General features: G+C 36.9%; 1 protein-coding gene across 1 annotated transcript in view; it reads right to left on the bottom strand.

The window, feature by feature from the left end:
- Nucleotides 1-19,791, bottom strand: part of LOC120534099 (collagen alpha-1(VII) chain-like) — a 171,292-nt gene that overhangs the window by 52,502 nt on the left and 98,999 nt on the right. The window contains exons 24-25 of the mRNA XM_039761371.1: nt 17,706-17,768; nt 4,084-4,146 (exon numbers count right to left, since the gene is read on the bottom strand). Of these exons, the coding sequence (XP_039617305.1) occupies nt 4,084-4,146; nt 17,706-17,768 (126 nt within the window). The remainder of the gene's footprint in view (nt 1-4,083; nt 4,147-17,705; nt 17,769-19,791) is intronic.

Here is a 19,791-nt window from a genome sequence, read left to right as displayed (position 1 = left end):
CATCAAGTGCTAAAACATAACATATACCAACCTGGAATGATCAATTTTTTCCACTTAAATATTCTTGGTTACAAAATCTTTAGGTTAAATTGTGGCATGATTTATCTTGATTTTTACCTTTATGTAAACTGACACTTCAATTTCAATAAGAGTATGTTTCAGAATATAATGAAATAAAAGCATGCATTTTGAAAAATATATATCAGTATATTAAAACAGAAATAATTTACATATTTTAAAATATATTACAGAAGACTAGAACATTTTATATATTTTTTAATTAGATATTTACAAAAATCTATTTTACATATTTAATTTCCATATGAATCTGTTATGCAAAAGCAAGGTTAGACAACTCAGAAGCAGTTGGTGTAGCTTATGAACAATACACAATATAAAAAAGATTCAATTAAAAACATGTAGACATGAATTAGTTCTCAAACAATGTTTACTGTTGCTTCCATCACAAGTTTCATTGAAACAGACAGACAATATATCCAATTTTGGTATACTAAAGGTTAAATCAAAAAAGAAGACAGCATTTAATAAAGTTCACATCTTTTGGGAAATAAATTAGGAAGTCACTGGGGCCATTGATTAGAAGTAAGTATTTACATAAAAATCACCTGTGTGATTGATGGTGTGTGTTGTAACAAGAAACACAATGTAGCTCTCATTTACCATTCAATTGACCCATTGTGACTTCTGGTGTAATTGAACTTCTTCTGCATTAAACACAGAAGCTGAGAAACATAACATAGACAGCAGCTATCCAAACATCCTTGAGTATATAAAAGAGGTGTGCACCCAATGATTAGATCATACGTTGTAATATAAAATGTTAATAATACAGATAAGAAATGCATATTAACAGTTCTGAGCATTGAAAATAAATAATCCAAAATTATCTCTACATTACTTTAAAATGATGGTAATAAACTCAAGTGTAAAATATTTTTTATATTATATTTTATTATACGTAGCACCCCTAAAACATTTGACAGTTACGCCGCCTCCTAATTAATGCAGGGCCATGGGGATGTCCTAAATATTGACAACAATTAAAGTTGCAAAGTCTTTATTGCCACAATTTAGGGACTATTTAAAATAATTCACATCATGAACCCACCAATTTGGTCTGGACTAGGTTCACAAAGGGCTAAAAACACACAAAGAAAAATACATGCAACTCAAACTGCACATAGTGAATAACAATATAACTCAACATAAAACACAAGTGATCAAATCCTTCATGATGTAAAGTTAAAAAAGAAAAACAGGAACAAAAACTCCACACTTCGATCCTGTTGCAAACCCCTGCCCCAAGACCCCCCACCCCCCCCCCAATGGACCCATAGCGAGAGTACACAGTATTTAAAAAAAAAAAGAAAAACCAATTAAATCAAGAGAACAGTGGCTTATAACCCCAACTCCATGTGGTGCTCAAATGTCCACTGAAAGAAGAGAACCAACTTTAGGTTCTGATCTTCACACAACCTCTCTGCTCTGTTATGCAACACATTACAGAAAGGGCAACACAGCACCAAGCTCCCAAAACGTATTGAATCGCACAGTCTGTGCTGCCTATTTAAACAAACTAGAACCTTCACAAGCCCCAAATTACTTTGAAACAGATCACTTATTTCGCTTAACTAGCTTGGGCTGCAATTATATATATTATACAAGGGTTATTCAAAATGTTTCCACACTTGTATATTTTCGTTGGAAGCGGTGAAGGCAGGAGGAGTAGTAATTGGGCATTAAAAAGTTGGTACGACACTGGGAAAACTGAACTGTAAACAAAGGTGACAATGTAGAAAAGTGATAATAAATAGAGTTAAAAAAAAGTGTGGAAACTTTTGAAAATCCTTCGTATTATATTTTTATTATATTATATTATGAACTGATGTCTCTCACCTTCAGAACACTGCTTCCCTTGGGTCTCTTCTGTAGACCTTTTACAGATATACAAATGTGTAATATGTTTAATTTCTCTCTAACAATTTGGTGCACAATGAATATCACCTTGTCAAGTGTATCCTTAACCTTTCATGAACCAATACTGGTAATCATCTGTCCTTACAGGTTCTCTTCTCACATACCACAAGAATGAAAAATCAAAAAAGAGCTCTGCTTAATTATCTTTTTTTTTTTTCTGAATGACAATGAGAACAGAAATAAATAAAATGGAAACATTTTCTTTTGTCTCATGCTTCTCAGAGTTTTCTCCTAAGAAAAAAATAGCACAGTATTCTCACAAGTGTCTTCTCTTGAGTTTTAGCAGAGATCTAAGCAAAATCATACTGCTGGCTCACAAGTAGATTCTGGACTTTGTTTTTTTGCTCTTTGAAAGTATTTGCATTGTGTGCTTAGTAATATATGGTGAAATGTACAATTGTTTATCGTAAAAAAAACACTTTACTATGATTACAAAACTGTAATCTTTGTTTCTGAATAATACTATTAGCTATTCTAATTTATTTTTCTGTGCTGCAATTATATCATTGTGGAAGAAATGGCAAGCAGTGTGGCATAGTGGTTAAGACCTTGGACTTCAAACCAAGTTGTGTGTCCAAACTCTGCTACTGACACCATGTGACCAAAATGAAAGTCAGTTCACCTGCCTGTGCTGCACTTGAAAAATGAAAAGAAATGTAATATGATCATATCTCAAATATTGTAAGTCACCTTAGGTAAAGGCATCAGTCCAATAATAAGGAAAACAATATGGAGTCTTGAAAGAGATTTAAACAAGACCAGAAAGAGATCTCTCAAAACATATGCTTTTCAAACCAAATTCTCAATTCTGATTGCTTTTACCTCAAGTGCATCTCTTGTCTCTCTTTTGTCTAAAGTTATTTTTCCTATGGAATTTTAGGAGAAACTTTTGTGACAAAGGTGATTCTTAAAAAGGCGGAGTAGGGGCACTGAGGCTAGGGATCTGTGCCAGCAATCACGGTTTGAATGCCGTGAATGCCTGAAGTGATTCTTCCGTTGCTCTGTCCTGGGTATGACATTAATCTGCATCCAGCCAAACTTGGGTTTTGGCGGCAGGATTGGCACTCCAGCTCCTGTAAAACAAACTCACACTGTTCCACTTCATTCGAACTAGTGTGGTGCTGAGATGTCACCCGTCATATGGCTGCGCTAGGGTCCTAATCTGGGATCCTGAGGCGGTTCGTCATGTGGTGGGTGCAACAACATACTGTTATCATTGGATGCTCCCAACCTCTCTCTCTCTCCTATCTCTCTGATTCTTAAATGAAACATAAACTAGAATCTCTTTTAAGTCTCATGAGCCATCAAAGATCAACCCGTGAGCAATAAAAATTTCCCATGGGATATTCCTCATTCCAGCATATACATCTAGTGCTACGTTAACTTAAGGCCCCCCCCCCCACACACACACACCCCAATAAATTGCTCTTGCTTTTAAACTAAGCAGCCAGTGCAGTCTTTCTCCAGCCATCTAATTTATTTTCCTCTCATCAATCCCACCAACTAGTTCTCCTCCTCTTCTGCGAATACATATCAGTCAGCACCCCCGAGGGCCCACTTGTTTTACCTACGTTCATCTTACACGATGCCTCCTTAATTTCTAGTCTTTGTATGTATATCACTGGTTCATATACCTTGCCAGCTATTTCAAGATGCCTCCTACAATTGTTTGTATTTAACAGTTGCTCATAGTACTCCCTTTGTTCACTCTTAGTATCTCTCTAGTTTTGCCTGATATTTCAATTTCTGGCCTTAATTACATTGACCGTTTCCAGGTCTTGTTTTTTCTGTTTACTAATCTCTGTTATCATACACAGATAGTTTTAAATCCCACCATCTTGGGAAATTCTGCTGACATCCTAAAGATCTGAGAGTAAATCATTCCAAACCATGCACAGCAGGGGAAATCTAAATGATGATTTTCCTTTGCACATTATAAAAACAACAATATCTATAAGAAAATGTATTAAAAAATGTAAATGTAAACTTCATAATCATTAATAGTTACAACACATATGAAATATTAACAGATAGAGATAGATTATGCATACTTTAGGAAGACGTAAATGGTACAGAATTTTTTACCTTATCTCCCTTCTCTCCATCCATTCCGGGAATTCCATTCTTTCCTGGGTCTCCCATGATTCCCTAGAGTAAATGTATAAAGCATTACAACAAGGCATTAATGCTTAAAAAAGAATAAATGAAATTACATTTTGTTATGCATGTTTTCTGCCTACTTATATCAGTTTCCACTTTTCAGTTGGCAAAATCTAATACAGTAATGGCAAATGCATTTTTTCAAGTAGATAAGTAGATGTGCCCATATAAAGAATGACATTAGTATTTTATAAATAACAGCTTCAGAAAAAGAAAAACTAAAATGGAATGGTGTAAATGTCATGGGCATTTTTTATATTTTTAAAGTAAAGGACAACACAGGAAGCAGAGGGTGATGGTGCGAGGAACCTCATCAGAACTGGCCGATGTTATGAGTGGTGTTCCACAGGGGTCAGTGCTAGGGCCACTGCTATTTTAATATATATAAATGATTTAGATAGGAATATAAGTAACAAGCTGGTTAAGTTTGCAGATGATACCAAGATAGGTGGATTAGCAGATAATTTGGAATCCGTTATATCATTACAGAAGGACTTGGATAGCATACAGGCTTGGGCAGATTTGTGGCAGATGAAATTTAATGTCAGTAAATGTAAAGCATTACAAATAGGAAGTAAAAATATTAGGTTTGAATACACAATGGGCTTTTGTAAAATGGAGAGTGCACCTTATGAGAAGGATTTAGGAGTCATAGTGGACTCTAAGCTATTAACTTCCCAACAGTGTTCAAAAGCCATTAACAAGGCTAACAGAATGTTAGGTTATATAGCACGATCTGTGGAGTACAAGTCCAAGGAGGTTCTGCTCAACCTTTATAATGCACTGGTGAGGCCTCATCTTGAGTACTGTGTGCAGCTTTGGTCTCCAGGCTACAAAAAGGACATAGCAGCACTAGAAAAGGTCCAGAGAAGAGCGACTAGGCTGATTCCAGGTCTACACGGGATTGAATTATGAGGAAAGATTAAAAGAGCTGAGCCTTTACAGTTTAAGCAAAAGAAAAATAAGAGGTGACATGATTGAAGTGTTTAAAATTATGAAGGGAATTAGTACAGTGGATCGAGATTGTTATTTTAAAATGAGTTCATCAAGAACACGGGGACACAGTTGGAAACTTGTTAAGGGTAAATTTCGCACAAACATTAGGAAGTTTTTCTTTACACAAAGAACGATAGACACTTGGAATAAGCTACCAAGTAGTGTGGTAGACAGTAAGACGTTAGGGACTTTCAAAACTCGACTTGATGTTTTCTTAGAGGAAATAAGTGGATAGGACTGGCGAGCTTTGTTGGGCTGAATGGCCTGTTCTCATCTAGAGTGTTCTAATGTTCTAATTTCCTTTTATAAATATAAAATACTGTTAAATTCTTTGGTTATATTTTAAATGTTACATAAAGGACATAGGAAAACTAGAAATCTTTTAAATGACAGTTGATCTTTCAGTTCATCAAGATTGTTTGGTGATCTGCTGTAAGACTGAAATTCATTTGATCACTTGAATATCTTTGTGATACCCTATGAAGTGGCAAGGCTGGCATCACACTACATAGTGGGCATCTTGTAGTTCGGGACCAAACTTAAGAGAATTAAGAGAAGGAGGCACAGACACAAAAAGGCAGCATTTTCCAAAAACAAATGCGAGTTTTATTTACAAGTGCACAAAAACACAAAAAATAATGTCCTAGTCAAAAATAGTAGATGATATTTACAGTGAATTTGCCAGTCTCAAAATTAAAAATGAAGACAAAAATGTATATACACATAACTGTAGTCTTCCTAAAGAAAGAAACCAATAAGGAAGAAACTCCCCAAAGCAAAATCCAAAGAATCCCAAAAATATTCACAAGAAAAAAAGAGGTGTATATACAAGAAAAATTAAAAAAAATGCACCAAACCCCAAACTATATAAATACCTCCACCAAGAAATACTACTACTACTAGGATATATCTGCATCTATTTATATACAAGGAATTAAACAGGCTAGCAGCCTCGTGTGTGCACAAGCTTGAGCATATCCCGACGCGCTTACATTCTGCGAAATTAAGTAACTTTTTTTCTTTGTAACCTTACCTCAGGACTTTCTCTTGGGATCCCCTTCTCAAACTAACACATGCATGCACAAAACTAACTAAACTAAAACACTCCGCACTCTTCTCCAGCAGGCCTGACCTGGAGGCACCCGACCTGTTGACAGTGCCACACCACAAGTACCCACCAAAGGCAAAATGAAATTCCCTGTGGAAAACACACTTCTGCACTTGGGCTATTAAAACAGGTATGTGCTTTTTCTTTTTACTACATGAAAGTTGACTTTTCTTTAGGCTGGTAATGCCTAGCAGGCAGATTACTACAATTTGCTTCATCAGAATTTTGGGGCATTATGTTCTACAATCTAACTAGCCTGCCTTTTTTTGCTTGAAAGTTTGGAAACTGGTATTGCATATAACATATTTACGAAATGCTCAATATTAACACATTATACAAATTGTTCAATGGTCTCAAAACATGAAAAACAAAAATATTTATTTCACAGTACACATTATATAAAAATAAAAATACTAAAACTGGAGCAATGGCAGGCAATGAGGACACCACAAAAACAATTCTGAAAGACTTGGACACGCTTCAGAATAGGGTGAACACTGGGAGAATGCAGTTTAATACACGCAGGCAAAAGGAACATTAATTATAAATACAACATGGGAGACACTGACCTACAGGAAGCAAACTCTGTAAAGCATTTAGGGGTTTATGTTGACACAACATTTTTATCATTTAAGCAATGTGCAGAAGCTATTTAAAGGGTAAATAAAATGCTATGTTATTTTGTAAAACCTGTTAAATATAAATTAAGGGATATTATGCTGGAGTATTGTGTGCAGCTCTGGTCACTACGCAACAAAGAACACCTAGCAGCACCTGAAGCTGTGCAGATGAGAGCAACCAGGCCTTAAAGACATATCCTGTTTGGACAGATAGGACAAAGTCAGAGAATTAAAACTGCTTAGTCTCGAGCTAAAGAGACTGTGTGGGGACCTAATCCAGGGTCCTTATTTATAAAACTTAGCATGAATTTGAGTGTGAAAATATGTGTACAGTGAAGAAAAAAAAAACTGGAAAATGTGAGCACCAAAAAAATTTAAAAATTCAGATTTATAAAACCTGGTGTACAAACTTTTCTCCCAATTTATCCCTTATAAGTCGCAATCGGCTTATAAATATTCGTATGTGACAGTGCCTCAAATTCCACAATGTAACGTCCATATAAGGAGCATGTTACCTCATAAATATGCAATAACGATACTGCAGAACTTCATTGGTTGGTAGAGAGGCTTCCCTCCTGGCACATCAAGACCCCTTCACCTGCATTCAAGAGTATCTGAAGGCAATGTGTAAAGTGTTATAGTGCTTCTCCTCTATGTTCTGGTGATCTGGGAATGGTGCAAGGCACTAGCATTTGAATGGGTAGCTACTATCTCCTGGCTCATATAATGGTGTGATTGCTGTTACAATGAATAGTACAGGACATATGAAACACTGAGAGTCCAGCCAGTTACCTTACCAATAATCCATTCACCTTGTATAATATTGACACATTTGCAAAAGCTACTTTACCTCTAAATAAATGAATCACGGGTTGTCTCAGGCCACAGCTACATGACTTTTATCAGACACATCTTGGCATGGCAGATTACTTGTGCATTAATGAACTGTAATTGCTCACAGTTATCAAAATCTGTTTCATTCTTGCTAGGTGCCCTTATTGTAATAGTTCAGTAAATTGCTCTGATTACTTTAGAAGAAACAGACACTGCTGCAAATTGCATTTTTATTTTGGTAAAACATGTTAGTGTGTGGGTGTGTGTGTGTGTGTGCCTTGCGGTGGGCTGGCAGCCTGCCCGAGGTTTGTTTCCTGCCTTGCGCTCTGTGTTGGCTGGGATTGGCTCCAGCAGACCCCCGTGATCCTGTAGTTAGGATGTAGTGGGTTGGATAATGGATGGATGTTATGTCTTATGTTTGCATGCCCAGACGATACAGAAATTGAAAATTATGGCTGAAATGCTTGTGACCTTTCGGCCAGTTCTGTGAGGAGTGACAAGAAATAGTGGATATTAACTGACAAAAAAACTAAAAAGCTCTTCAGTGCAAATATCCAGCATTGACCCATTTCATAGAGAAATAAAATACGGTTTGTACTCTTCATCAGTTTTGATTTGTCACGTTTGTCACGTCAACGAACATTATAATAATGGCTCAGTGATATGAATTATTATGTGTGTAAGTTGTCATTTAGCATGCTTTTCTGCATTTCACAGTTTCTCTGAAATGTTGTGTAAATATTATTTTTTTTTTTTTATAAATCCAACGTTGCGTGGGAAGTTGCATGCACACATTTCGAGAATCTTTTTGTGTATAAACTAAATAAGGCCTCTTTAAAATTTGTAAAGGCATTGATAAAGTAGATACTGAAGAATTCTTATAACTTAGCGGTTAATCTTGTACTCAAGTACACCAGTGGAAATAAAGGGAAAGTACACTTAAGACTTAAGCCAGGAAACATTTCATTATGCAGAGTCATGGAAATCTCGTGCAAACTACCATGACATGTGGTTGAAGCAGAAACCTTGACAACCTTTAAGGAGCATCTAGATGAGATATTGGGACGAAACAAACAAACCTGATGCTCTGGATGGACTCCTCTCATTTGTTAAACTTTTTACATTATGCTTTAAGAAAATTCACAATCACTGGAGATCTATATAAAGAAGGCTCTGCCCCAGAATGTACTCCATCAAGTGATTAACTTTAATTTCCATTAGCAAATTTTTGTAATCAATTCCAGATATTGTGAACATTATCAGTGTTTCTTCTGAGGGCTTCTTGAACCTTGCCAATTCTAGCATGACAACGGTCACTCACCAATATAGTTGAGGCCAGACTAGATCATACACATTTTTTCTTGGCACACACATAACATTGGTATTATTGATGTATAAATGTAGGTGTTTTGTTTGTTGTACTTTCATAAATTTTGTTAAATGTAAAATGGTACTCTGTAATATCACAGTAAACATCAAGAAGCCTTATTCTTGTGTCATTCTAATTCAATTCAGTGTGCTTTAGACAGTCCCACAACATCTGATCTCTACATAATTTTTAAGAAAACAGTATAATTATCATCATGCTACTATATCATATGAAAGTTCTTTTCACCTTGCTCCTTTTATTAAGAAGCTTTTGTTTTGCCAGGTTCTTGTTAGTAAATAAACAAGGTTGTGTTTAATAGGCAAACACTTGGGCCTAGTGTTTTTCTTGCACAATGTGAAGGAATGTTTTGTGTTTCAGAATTTCTTTACTTCTTGTGTTATTGGCAAAGACAGTTCTGTACATCATAAGATAAGTTTAGTGAGTCTAACATATTTAGTGTTTGGCCCGACTATTTAGCATTAAGTACTTTTAGGACAAATACCTATAGTCATTATGATTGGAATTCTACAGCAAATGAAGCACATTTTTATAAATATGCCCAAGTACAGGCTTACCACATCCTTCCACCATCTTCACATCACGTGTCTAGTTTACCATGGCTTCAACAGGACAATATTCACATTTTATTCCGCTTACTTAACATATAGTAAACTTATTGTATACTTTGTTTAATTACAATAGCAAGATACTAAGATAAGGATTAAAAAGGTTTAAGATTAAAATGTTTTAGAGAACAGGGTATCTTAATGACAAACAACACCACACAGTAGATGGACATAAGTATTACTAACTGTAACTGTAGCAGTACTCCACTTTTTTTATTAATTTGTGCATAATTATACAGCTTTGTTTGTTACCATTGTTACTATTATAGCGTGTTACCATTTGTTGCCTTGCTGGACCCCATTAGAGCATGTGAATTCTATGGTATCACCACTGTTATATGGAGAATGTGGAACTGAGATCTACAGACAATGAAAAATAATGTAGTGTAAAAACATGCAACTTTATATTTATTTAGAAAAGGTGTTACTATAGGGGTCTGTAGTACTAGGGTGTTGTACCGTGTTAGCCATTATGTACAGTGCATCCGGAAAGTATTCACAGCGCATCACTTTTTCCACATTTTCTTCTGTTACAGCCTTATTCCAAAATGGATTAAATTCGTTTTTTTCCTCAGAATTCTACCCACAACACCCCGTAATGACAACATGAAAAAAGTTTACTTGAGGGTTTTACAAATTTATTAAAATTAAAAAAACTGAGAAATCACATGTACATAAATATTTACAGCCTTTGCCATGAAGCTCAAAATTGAGCTCAGGTGCATCCTGTTTCCCCTGATCACCCTTGAGATGTTTCTGCAGCTTAATTGGAGTCCACCTGTGGTAAATTCAGTTGATTGGACAAGATTTGGAAAGGCACATACCTGTCTATATAAGGTCCCACAGTTGACAGTTCATGTCAGAGCACAAACCAACCAATTCAAAGGAGTTGTCTGTGGACCTCCGAGACAGGATTGTCTCGAGGCACAAATCTGGGGAAGGTTACAGAAAAATTTCTGCTGCTTTGAAGGTCCCAATGAGCACAGTGGCCTCCATCATCTGTAAGTGGAAGAAGTTTGAAACCATCAGGACTCTTCCTAGAGCTGGCCGGCCATCTAAACTGAGCGATTGGGGTAGAAGGGCCTTAGTCAGGGAGGTGACCAAGAACCCGATGATCACTCTGTCAGAGCTCCAGAGGTCCTCTGTGGAGAAAGGAGAACCTTCCAGAAGGACAACCATCTCTTCAGCAATCCACCAATCAGGCTTGTATGGTAGAGTGGCCAGACGGAAGCCACTCCTTAGTAAAAGGCACATGGCAGCCCGCCTGGAGTTTGCCAAAAGGCACCTGAAGGACTCTCATACCATGAGAAACGAAATTCTCTAGTCTGATGAGACAAAGATTGAACTCTTTGGTGTGAATGTCAGGCATCACATTTGAAGGAAACCAGGCACCGCTCATCACCAGGCCAACACCATCCCTACAGTGAAGCATGGCGGTGGCAGCATCATGCTGTGGTGATGTTTTTCAGTGGCAGGAACTGTGAGACTAGTCAGGATAAAGGGAAAGATGACTGCAGCAATGTACAGACATCCTGGATGAAAACCTGCTCCAGAGCGCTCTTGATCTCAGACTGGGGCGACGGTTCATCTTTCAGCAGGACAATGACCTTAAGCACACAGCCAAGATATCAAAGGAGTGGCTTCAGGACAACTCTGTGAATGTCCTTGAGTGGCCCAGCCAGAGCCAAGACTTGTATCCGATTGAACATCACTAGTGAGATCTTAAAATGGCTGTGCACTGATGCTTCCCATCCAACCTGATGGAGCTTGAGAGGCGCTGCAAAGAGGAATGGGCGAAACTGGGCAAGGATAGGTGTGCCAAACTTGTATCAACATATTCAAAAAGACTCGACAAAGTATTGAGCAAAGGCTGTGAATACTTATGTACATGTGATTTCTCAGTTTTTTTTTTTTTAATAAATTTGCAAAAACCTCAAGTAAACTTTTTTCACGTTGTCATTATGGGGTGTTGTGTGTAGAATTCTGAGGAACAAAATGAATTTAATCCATTTTAGAATAAGGCTGTAACATAAAATCTAGAAAAGTGATACGCTGTGAATACTTTCCGGATGCACTATATGTAGTGAGAAGTCAAGCAAAATGACACCTTTTATTGGCTAACTAAAAAGATTACAGTATGCAAGCTTTCAAGGCAACTCAGGCCCCTTCTTCAGGCAAGATGTAATCTTTGACAATGTCTATGTAAATTTATTACATTTTGCCTCACTGGTTTTCCCTCAGGTAATCCAGTTTCCTTCTTTATACTAAAGGCCTGACTATTCAGTGGGCTGGAGACTTTAAATTGTAGACTTCTATATCAGTATGTCTCATGTTTCATGACATCAATGCAAAGTAGTAATAATACAAGGGTAAACCAAAAAGTAAATGCAATTTGAAAATTATGCAGTAGCCACAATGGGTAGAAGCTGAAGCAAAACATTTGCGATGGCTTATGATTATTTTGAAAACACACAGCATAGCAATCTGCTTTAGTCAAATAAATGTGGGCGCTCCACTACAGGATTGTGCCATTATTTAACAATGAACTGTAATGATTTTGTGAGTGCAGAGTGAGTGAAACCTGCTGTAATTCACCAAAGGGGTTTTAGTTCTGGGATTGCTGGGACAAGAAGAACCACTGCATGGAGCACTATTGCCTGTGTCTATGGCCTGAGTAGAGTCTAGCCTCTGAACCTAAAGTAATTCTAAGGGCCTTGAAAGACACCCTAGGACTAGTAATGGGAACTTCAGACCAGAAGGACGGTGCAGTTACAAATTCACAAATATCAGGAAGAGCTCAGCTGGTGGGAAGAAGAAATGTCAGAGATGGTGAAAGAAGTATGTATGGAAGATGTAAAAGTGTGGTTGGAGGATATTATGGGTGAATGTTGTGGGCACCCCATGACCTAGCTAGGGGCATTAACCTGTTTAAGAAGATTCTTCAGGGCATAGGTTATTTGTTTTTCTCTTTCGTTTAGTACTTTATGTTTGATCTTTACTTTAACACTTGTCCATACATTTTCCTTTTAAGGCAAAAAACAATTTTTGTACCTCTCAGTGTAAATGTTTTATTTTTTTGTGTTTATGGCCCATAGAGGGTATACTCAGAAATATTTATTAAACGTTGAAGAATTTTTCTGGGTAGAACTGGAAAAGATTTATTAAAAGGATCTATCATGATCTAACCGACTATATATTATGCATCAGTTCTTGGCTATGTATACAATGTCGTCCAAAAATGTTCAGACTTTTTAAAGGCTTTCATATATTGCTGGACTCCTAACCTGATTTTTTTTTTTTTGCTTCAAAGTAACATGCCAAAGGAAATAAAAAGAAACATTAGTAGCTTGTCAGCAAATATCCTCAAGTATAAAATAGAAAAATGCAACTTGCATAAGTAATTTTTAAAACTTCATTCAGTTTACCAGATATGGATGTTTACGTCTGGTAACAGTAGGCGTCTTTCTTGTAATTCCTGTGAAAAGTAGATTATAGCAGGTGAGTAGAATGATTAACAGGCCATCTGGATGATTAAAGTAACACTAAGTGACTTATTACTTAAATGCTTAACAAAATGTAAATGTATCCTAATGGGATATGTGCCTTCCTGTTGTGAACAAGCCTACTTTCCTCTGTCATTCAGTGTTTTTGCTTATTTATTTTTGGGAAACATTCTGGCAGAATCATATACTGGTTAGGAGTGATTGTCACCAATTCCTATTGACAGATTTGATTCAGCTCATTAATATTTCCAGGCTAGTGCTTTTGAACCACTATTTTTCAATTGTGACCAAATTCTCAATGGGGATAATGTTAGAACCTCACTCGAAACCTTAGGGGTAATCCTTTTGTTTATTCTGAACAAGCTCTAGTGTTGCTTTAACCCTGTACTTGGGGTCACTTTCCACCTGGAAGTAGATCTTTTTCAAGTTTCACAGTTTGAATATTGATAAAGCATATCAGTTTTGGCCAATTCATGACAATTTAGCCAATTTTGTGAATATCTCCAGAGAGGCCATACATGTTTCTTTTTTACCAGTCTTATATGCTGGCTATTGTTATTCAAAGTTCTGAACATAATCCGTATTGTATTTTTACTGTCCAGTTAAGGTTAAAAAAAACACAGTAACAGTAAGCCCAAAGCTGTTACCAAAAGGTAAAATTAACAAAATTTGAACATCCACACTAACATGTCAAAGTTCTTTGATTTATCCATCCATTATCCAACCCACTATATCCTAACTACAGAGTCACAGGGGTCTGCTGGAGCCAATCCCAGCCAACACAGGGTGCAAGGCAGGAAGCAAACCCCGGGCAGGGTGCCAGCCCACTGCAGCATGTCAAAGTCCCTAATTCAAAATAAAACATGAGAATGTGTTTGATACCAATAGGAGAGCAAGTATATCACAATTGGGTCTTAAATAGAGATGGCTGTAAGTAACATCAGCTGAAACACGACACAGATCATTTGACTACAATCAGCATGGCCACTGACAACAATCTGGCTGTTCTTGGGAGACTCCAAATAAAATGGCAGAAGGTGTAAAAAAAATGCTTATAAAATATGTAAATCAAAAATAAAAGAACATACGATAAATCGTGGCAGTTCTGCTTCAGCCAGTAACTGTTGTTTTCTCTGTAATTTCTGTCACAAACCTTGAGTAATACTCATTTTTATACATTTTGTGTACATATTTGTTTTGTAAACTTTTTGAATTAACATATTGGTGTTCTACTAATGCCTATTTGTGTTTTTTTGAATTGACACTGACATTTTTGGACATTATTTGCTTGGCCCATGGCCATATTTTTTATGGCATCTATGCTTGTGCCAGTAACATGACACATATTTTCCTTCTGTTAAGTTGCCACCTTGGTACTACTGTATATGGGAAGTGATATCAGAGATATTGAGATTAACAAAATCTGAGGATGAAAGCATTTTATCTGCTCAGCACATATTATGTATTCTAAAATGGATGATGGGAAGGCCATTTGGCCTAGGTTGCCACAGCTATGACTTTGTTCGACTGTTGGCTGTTAAAAGTGACACTGTAAAAAAAAAGAGAACACGGTACTTTAATTAATAGACTTACAGAATTGGGAACATAACAGCAAATCAAATGTTTGGCTCCATGAACTACTGTACAAATGGTCTTAGACATTTACCAATAACCCACAAGATTGCATTTCTCTGTATTGCTACAAATCCAGGCTTTCTATCCCAGACTGCCTTTTCACGTATCTGTTTCACTCCCTAAGCTAAATTAATTCATGTCAAAGACATGAAAAGTTTACTCAGTGGACAGTGGAACGACCATATTGTCTTTGTTTAGTGCAAATACAGGGCTGTTTGTCTCAGATGTCAAGAGTCAGTGGTTGTACTCAATGAATAAAACCCGCAATGCCAATATAGATTTCAGTATAAAATCAAATACAGCCATTTGACAGGCTGGATGAAAATAGAATAAATCTTAAAACTGAAACATGGGCTGACAACAGCAAAATGTTTTTCTAAGGCAGCTGCAACTAAAGAAAGGTCATTTAAAGCCAGCTTTCAAGTGGCTAAGCTAATAGCAGGCAGTAAGAGACTGTTCATAATGGGGGTTGTGTTTGTGAAACGCTGCCTGATTACAGTTGTGATGGTGATGTATTCAAAGAAAGGTAGGCTTATGATATGTTTCAGCTAGGCTGGGATTCAAATTCTTGCTTAATTTCGATTGTTTTGTTCATGTTAATATTGTTACCTATTTAGTTTTTGTGTATCTATGTATCTTTTGTTATATTCCATGTATTTTGTGAGTGGTTCCTTTTACAATTTTGAATGATATCCAGGTAGCAAAAACATTTGTGACCAGCTGGGTGCACTATAGGTTACTCGAGACTCTAGAACAGTGATAAGTGAAATTTTTTTTTTAAAACTAAAATTCATATTGCATATAATTTCATAAATCCGAAACATAAAACTCACTTGAGGTTTTAATGGTTTTTAGGGAAGGACAATGTAGAATATTGCTCACTAAAGCCCAGAAACCTATCAGCCTCCCTCTCCTGTTTCTTTATTCCAGCAGAAGATGTTGAGGGCATGCATTGTCAAAACTTCATGGAGCTTCTGTCTCTGATGCATCTTTAGGATTGAGATCATCAAGATTGTCATTATAGCTGGCAAAGTCTGGATCATACTACTAGTCTGCTCAAGAAAATGGCTACATGTAACAGGAAATATGTCCAGTGATTTTTTTCACTTGAAATCTTTATTTAAATACTAAGTGACAGGTAGTCACATGCAGAAAATGCTTTGCAGACATGTCTGGACTTTAGAGGTATGATTAGATAAAGGCCAGAGTTAACAGAATTGTGACCACAGAGTTTAGTTTTGGAAGGTGAGCAGGAAGTGCTTCATTGTACAGTAGATAAGTGGAGTAACCACCTCTCTGGTAGTAAGAGACTCATGTTGACTAAGCAAGCCAATTAATGTGACTGGTCTTTTTTATTTTACTTTTTATATGTGCTGTAATGTCTCTCTGCCTCTTCTGTTGTATTTTTATCCTAATGTGTTTTTATTATGGGTTCTTAAATACAGTAGCTTGCAAGCACACCCTACATAACAGTTTTGGTTTTACAGGTACTTTGCAGACGTTGCCAAAAACACACTAGACACGTGCTGAATTATGGTACAGACTGGATTTTGTACTCTGTTTTCAATCTGCTTTTTGTGGGCCCTCCTCCACAGTAATATAATAACTATTCTAAAGAAATATTGATTTCCAGCCAATAGTCAAGTTGCAAAGACCATCATGAAAGTCTGCATGCCTGCCACTACTGTAGAGTTTGATGATAAGGTTTTTCATCATAGGTGGGTATTACAAAGATGAAGAATAGTACATATATTGATGGGTCCAGTTAGCAGTTGAGCACGTCCAGGGGTCTGTAGTCCATGGTTTTGCATACATCTGAGGAAAGGATTGTCAAATAATTTATTTGTATATACTGCAGAGATTATAGCATTAACTATTAAGTTGCAGTAGGTGGAGCAGGTCAAATCAATAACAGAAGTTGCCATCATGATTTACTGCTGAATGTGTATTTCATGATGCATGGCCTAATGTATTGTATATGGGTATAATGATCCTGTTTTTTGGGTAGCTGCTTATTTTGGGGTTTGTGGTAATGTAAAGGCTGATGGTAATGCATAGGACGCAATTAAAAATCCAGAGGTGGATACAGAAGTCAGAATTCAAAAGGGACTCTGCTGTGTTGGGCCCTTGAGCAAGACCCTTAGCCTGCAGTTGCTGAGTGCTTTGAGTAGTGAGAAAGCGTTATATAAATGCTAAGAATTATTAAAGTAAAATCAATTTAAGGGCACCTAGTATTGGCAGAAGTTGTGGGATAAAGGTGAAATGGGTAGGTGGTACTGTGAATTATGTAAATCAGTGTAATTGGTCATTGTTTAGGTAGAAATACTGTAGAAAACAAAAGTGTGGTTGACAAGAGTGAGCTTTGGGCCAATGGTTAAACTCAGCTTAGCTATTAAGGAAAAAATGGTAATAGGGTGTGTGATATTTTTAAATCACTAACAGCTGTGGAACGTGTTAATAGTACTATGAGAAGAGTTAATGGTTATTGAAGAATATAATGGGAAGTACATCAGTATTTGGATTGAGACATATATATATTAGAGGTGCAGGAAGAGTCAATAAGAATACTGCGTTTAGGGCTATAGTTGAATTTTTAGTGAAGAAAAGTGGGTGGTAGAATCTGATTTTTGCTATATTCCAACACAGCAGAGCTGTAATACACTTTCTTGTAGGATTCAAGTCATAAATACAATAGACACAGAAGATATGTTAAATCTTTTAATTAAAAACTAAATTTAAAAAAATCTGCAAATAAAAAGGAGAAGTTTAATATCATGTATGATTGTTTATTTGGAAGTATGCAACCACCCAGACAAACAAAGGTTCAGTTAACATGAAGTTAATGAGTTTGCTGACCTTTATCCCAGGAGGCCCATCTAGTCCAGGAATTCCAGGATCCCCAGGAGAACCTTTTTCACCCTTAACAATATAAAATCAAGATAACGTGAGCTGTTAGTAATATATCGACAAGACATTGTTTTAAGATATAACTTAAAGATATGTTTTGGAAATGTCATCATATAGTTTTTGAATACTTATAATAATACTGCTAATTCTACTAATGGCTAATGGCTATCTGATCAGTACTTTGACAAGTTGCACAAATAAGGAGACATTCACATTTAATTTAATGAAACATGGTTTGCAACAGGCCATAGTCTGATTTCTCGAATGCCTTACACCTTATTGACATTTGAACTCCAGCTCTTTGTTAAAAGACAAGCTCTGTTTTTTTAAAATGTCTTGCTAATGGTTCTTTTCAGGATGTTCTGTGAGATACACTAAGAATATGTACATTCTCAGCCAACCATTCACTTGCTAAAAGGTGAAAGTGCGCAAGCAATAATAAGCTACTTAGGGAAGTATCTGTCTGTTTCCTATGCTTCTAACCATTATTAAATGAACGCAACATCTTACAATAATATATAATTGTATGAATGCCAGACAGTCAAAGAAGGTTTAGTGCAATTCATGATTATCTGTCGCTATGGTCAGTGTAAGACATAGCCAGTTTAAGAAGCCCTGTGACGATGTGGGTTCTGGCTCCACGCTCCCATTGCTGTTTGGGAACCCTTGAACCCAACACCGTCAATAATGAAACCGAGTGAGCTAGTCAGTGAAGGCAATAATTGAGCATCTGAGCAAGGTGATAGTTAAAAGTGAAACAGTGCTTTTATTAAAAACAGTCCATCAAAACAAAAGTGTCCACAAATAAATAGTACAGTGCTTTCAAGTTCAACTAAATAAAAAAATAATCCTTAAAATGAAAACGTGGAGGTTAAAACATTAGAAAAAAAAAAACACAATCCTTTAAAACCAGAGGTAAAATCCTCTTTAGGAAGCAGCCTTTAAAAAAACCAACAAGTCCGGTGCTCTTCTATGTTAGTGTCTCACCTGCTTCTCCCAATTGGGCTTTGCAGCAGGCGAGACGCTCTCTGCAGCTGCCCTCTTCTTTCACACACACTGGAGACTGGAGACCTCCCGATCCCTGGCTTCGGTCTGGCTCTCATCCCAGTCCCCGAAACTTGATGTCCACCAACGGCCAGGTCGCCCACGTTGGGGACTCCACCACCAAGCCTCCCGACTACCGCTGCCTTTCCGCGGCCTTCTGCGGCTCGTCGCTTTCACCTAGTCACTCCCGCTACCTGTACGCTCAGCGGGAGCAACGTCAATTCAAATACCTGGGTGACGGCCTAACACCCAGCTTCCTCGCAGCTGCCCTCTAGCGCTCGATTGCACGCTCACCACATGCTCCGCGTGTCTGTCTCTCATGCACCGCCTGCTTCCTCACTCGCTCCCTACAACCTCCGTCTTCTTTTCCTTTCTTTCCTTTTTCTGATCTCCCCAAAACCGACTTGCACTTCTTTTTTTATAACGTGAGGGGCCATCGCAGCTGTTTATAATATTGAATGTAATTCAATAATAAACAGTGCATTAAAGTAAGACATTCATTGGCTGATAAATGGCCTATAGCCAAGGATGTTGAGCCTTTGTACGTTAGAATATATTCTTGGAGATGAAAAATAATATTTAGGTTTGAAATATATCAAAGACATGGTACATTATTTGTGCCTATGATAAGTATGTCTCTTGGAGTACTAGGGTAAGTGGAATGAGCATGTGCTATTTATACGGTACTTGTGCGAGATAAAGTGCCAGGAAATAAGGTGCATGTGGTATGTTTGTGGTTAGTTTCTGTGTGTATGCGTATATCTGCGTATATATGCGTTAATCCTAAAGTACAACAGTAGACCATCCCGGTAACAAACCTGATGAGTTCACTTATCCCTGAAGAAAATAGGTAAAGGGTAAGTAGAGGGAACTATCACAATAATACAATGAGAAGTAAGCAACTTTCCTTAGTAAGACTGACATATGGTTTACTTCATCAACATTAAAATAATAAGTTCTTTCTTTAATAACTCAGAAAACAAAATCTATT

Source organism: Polypterus senegalus, chromosome 8 (assembly GCF_016835505.1).
Source record: "Polypterus senegalus isolate Bchr_013 chromosome 8, ASM1683550v1, whole genome shotgun sequence".
NCBI classification, from domain to species: domain Eukaryota; kingdom Metazoa; phylum Chordata; class Cladistia; order Polypteriformes; family Polypteridae; genus Polypterus; species Polypterus senegalus.
This window is presented reverse-complemented; position numbering and strand designations above follow the sequence as displayed.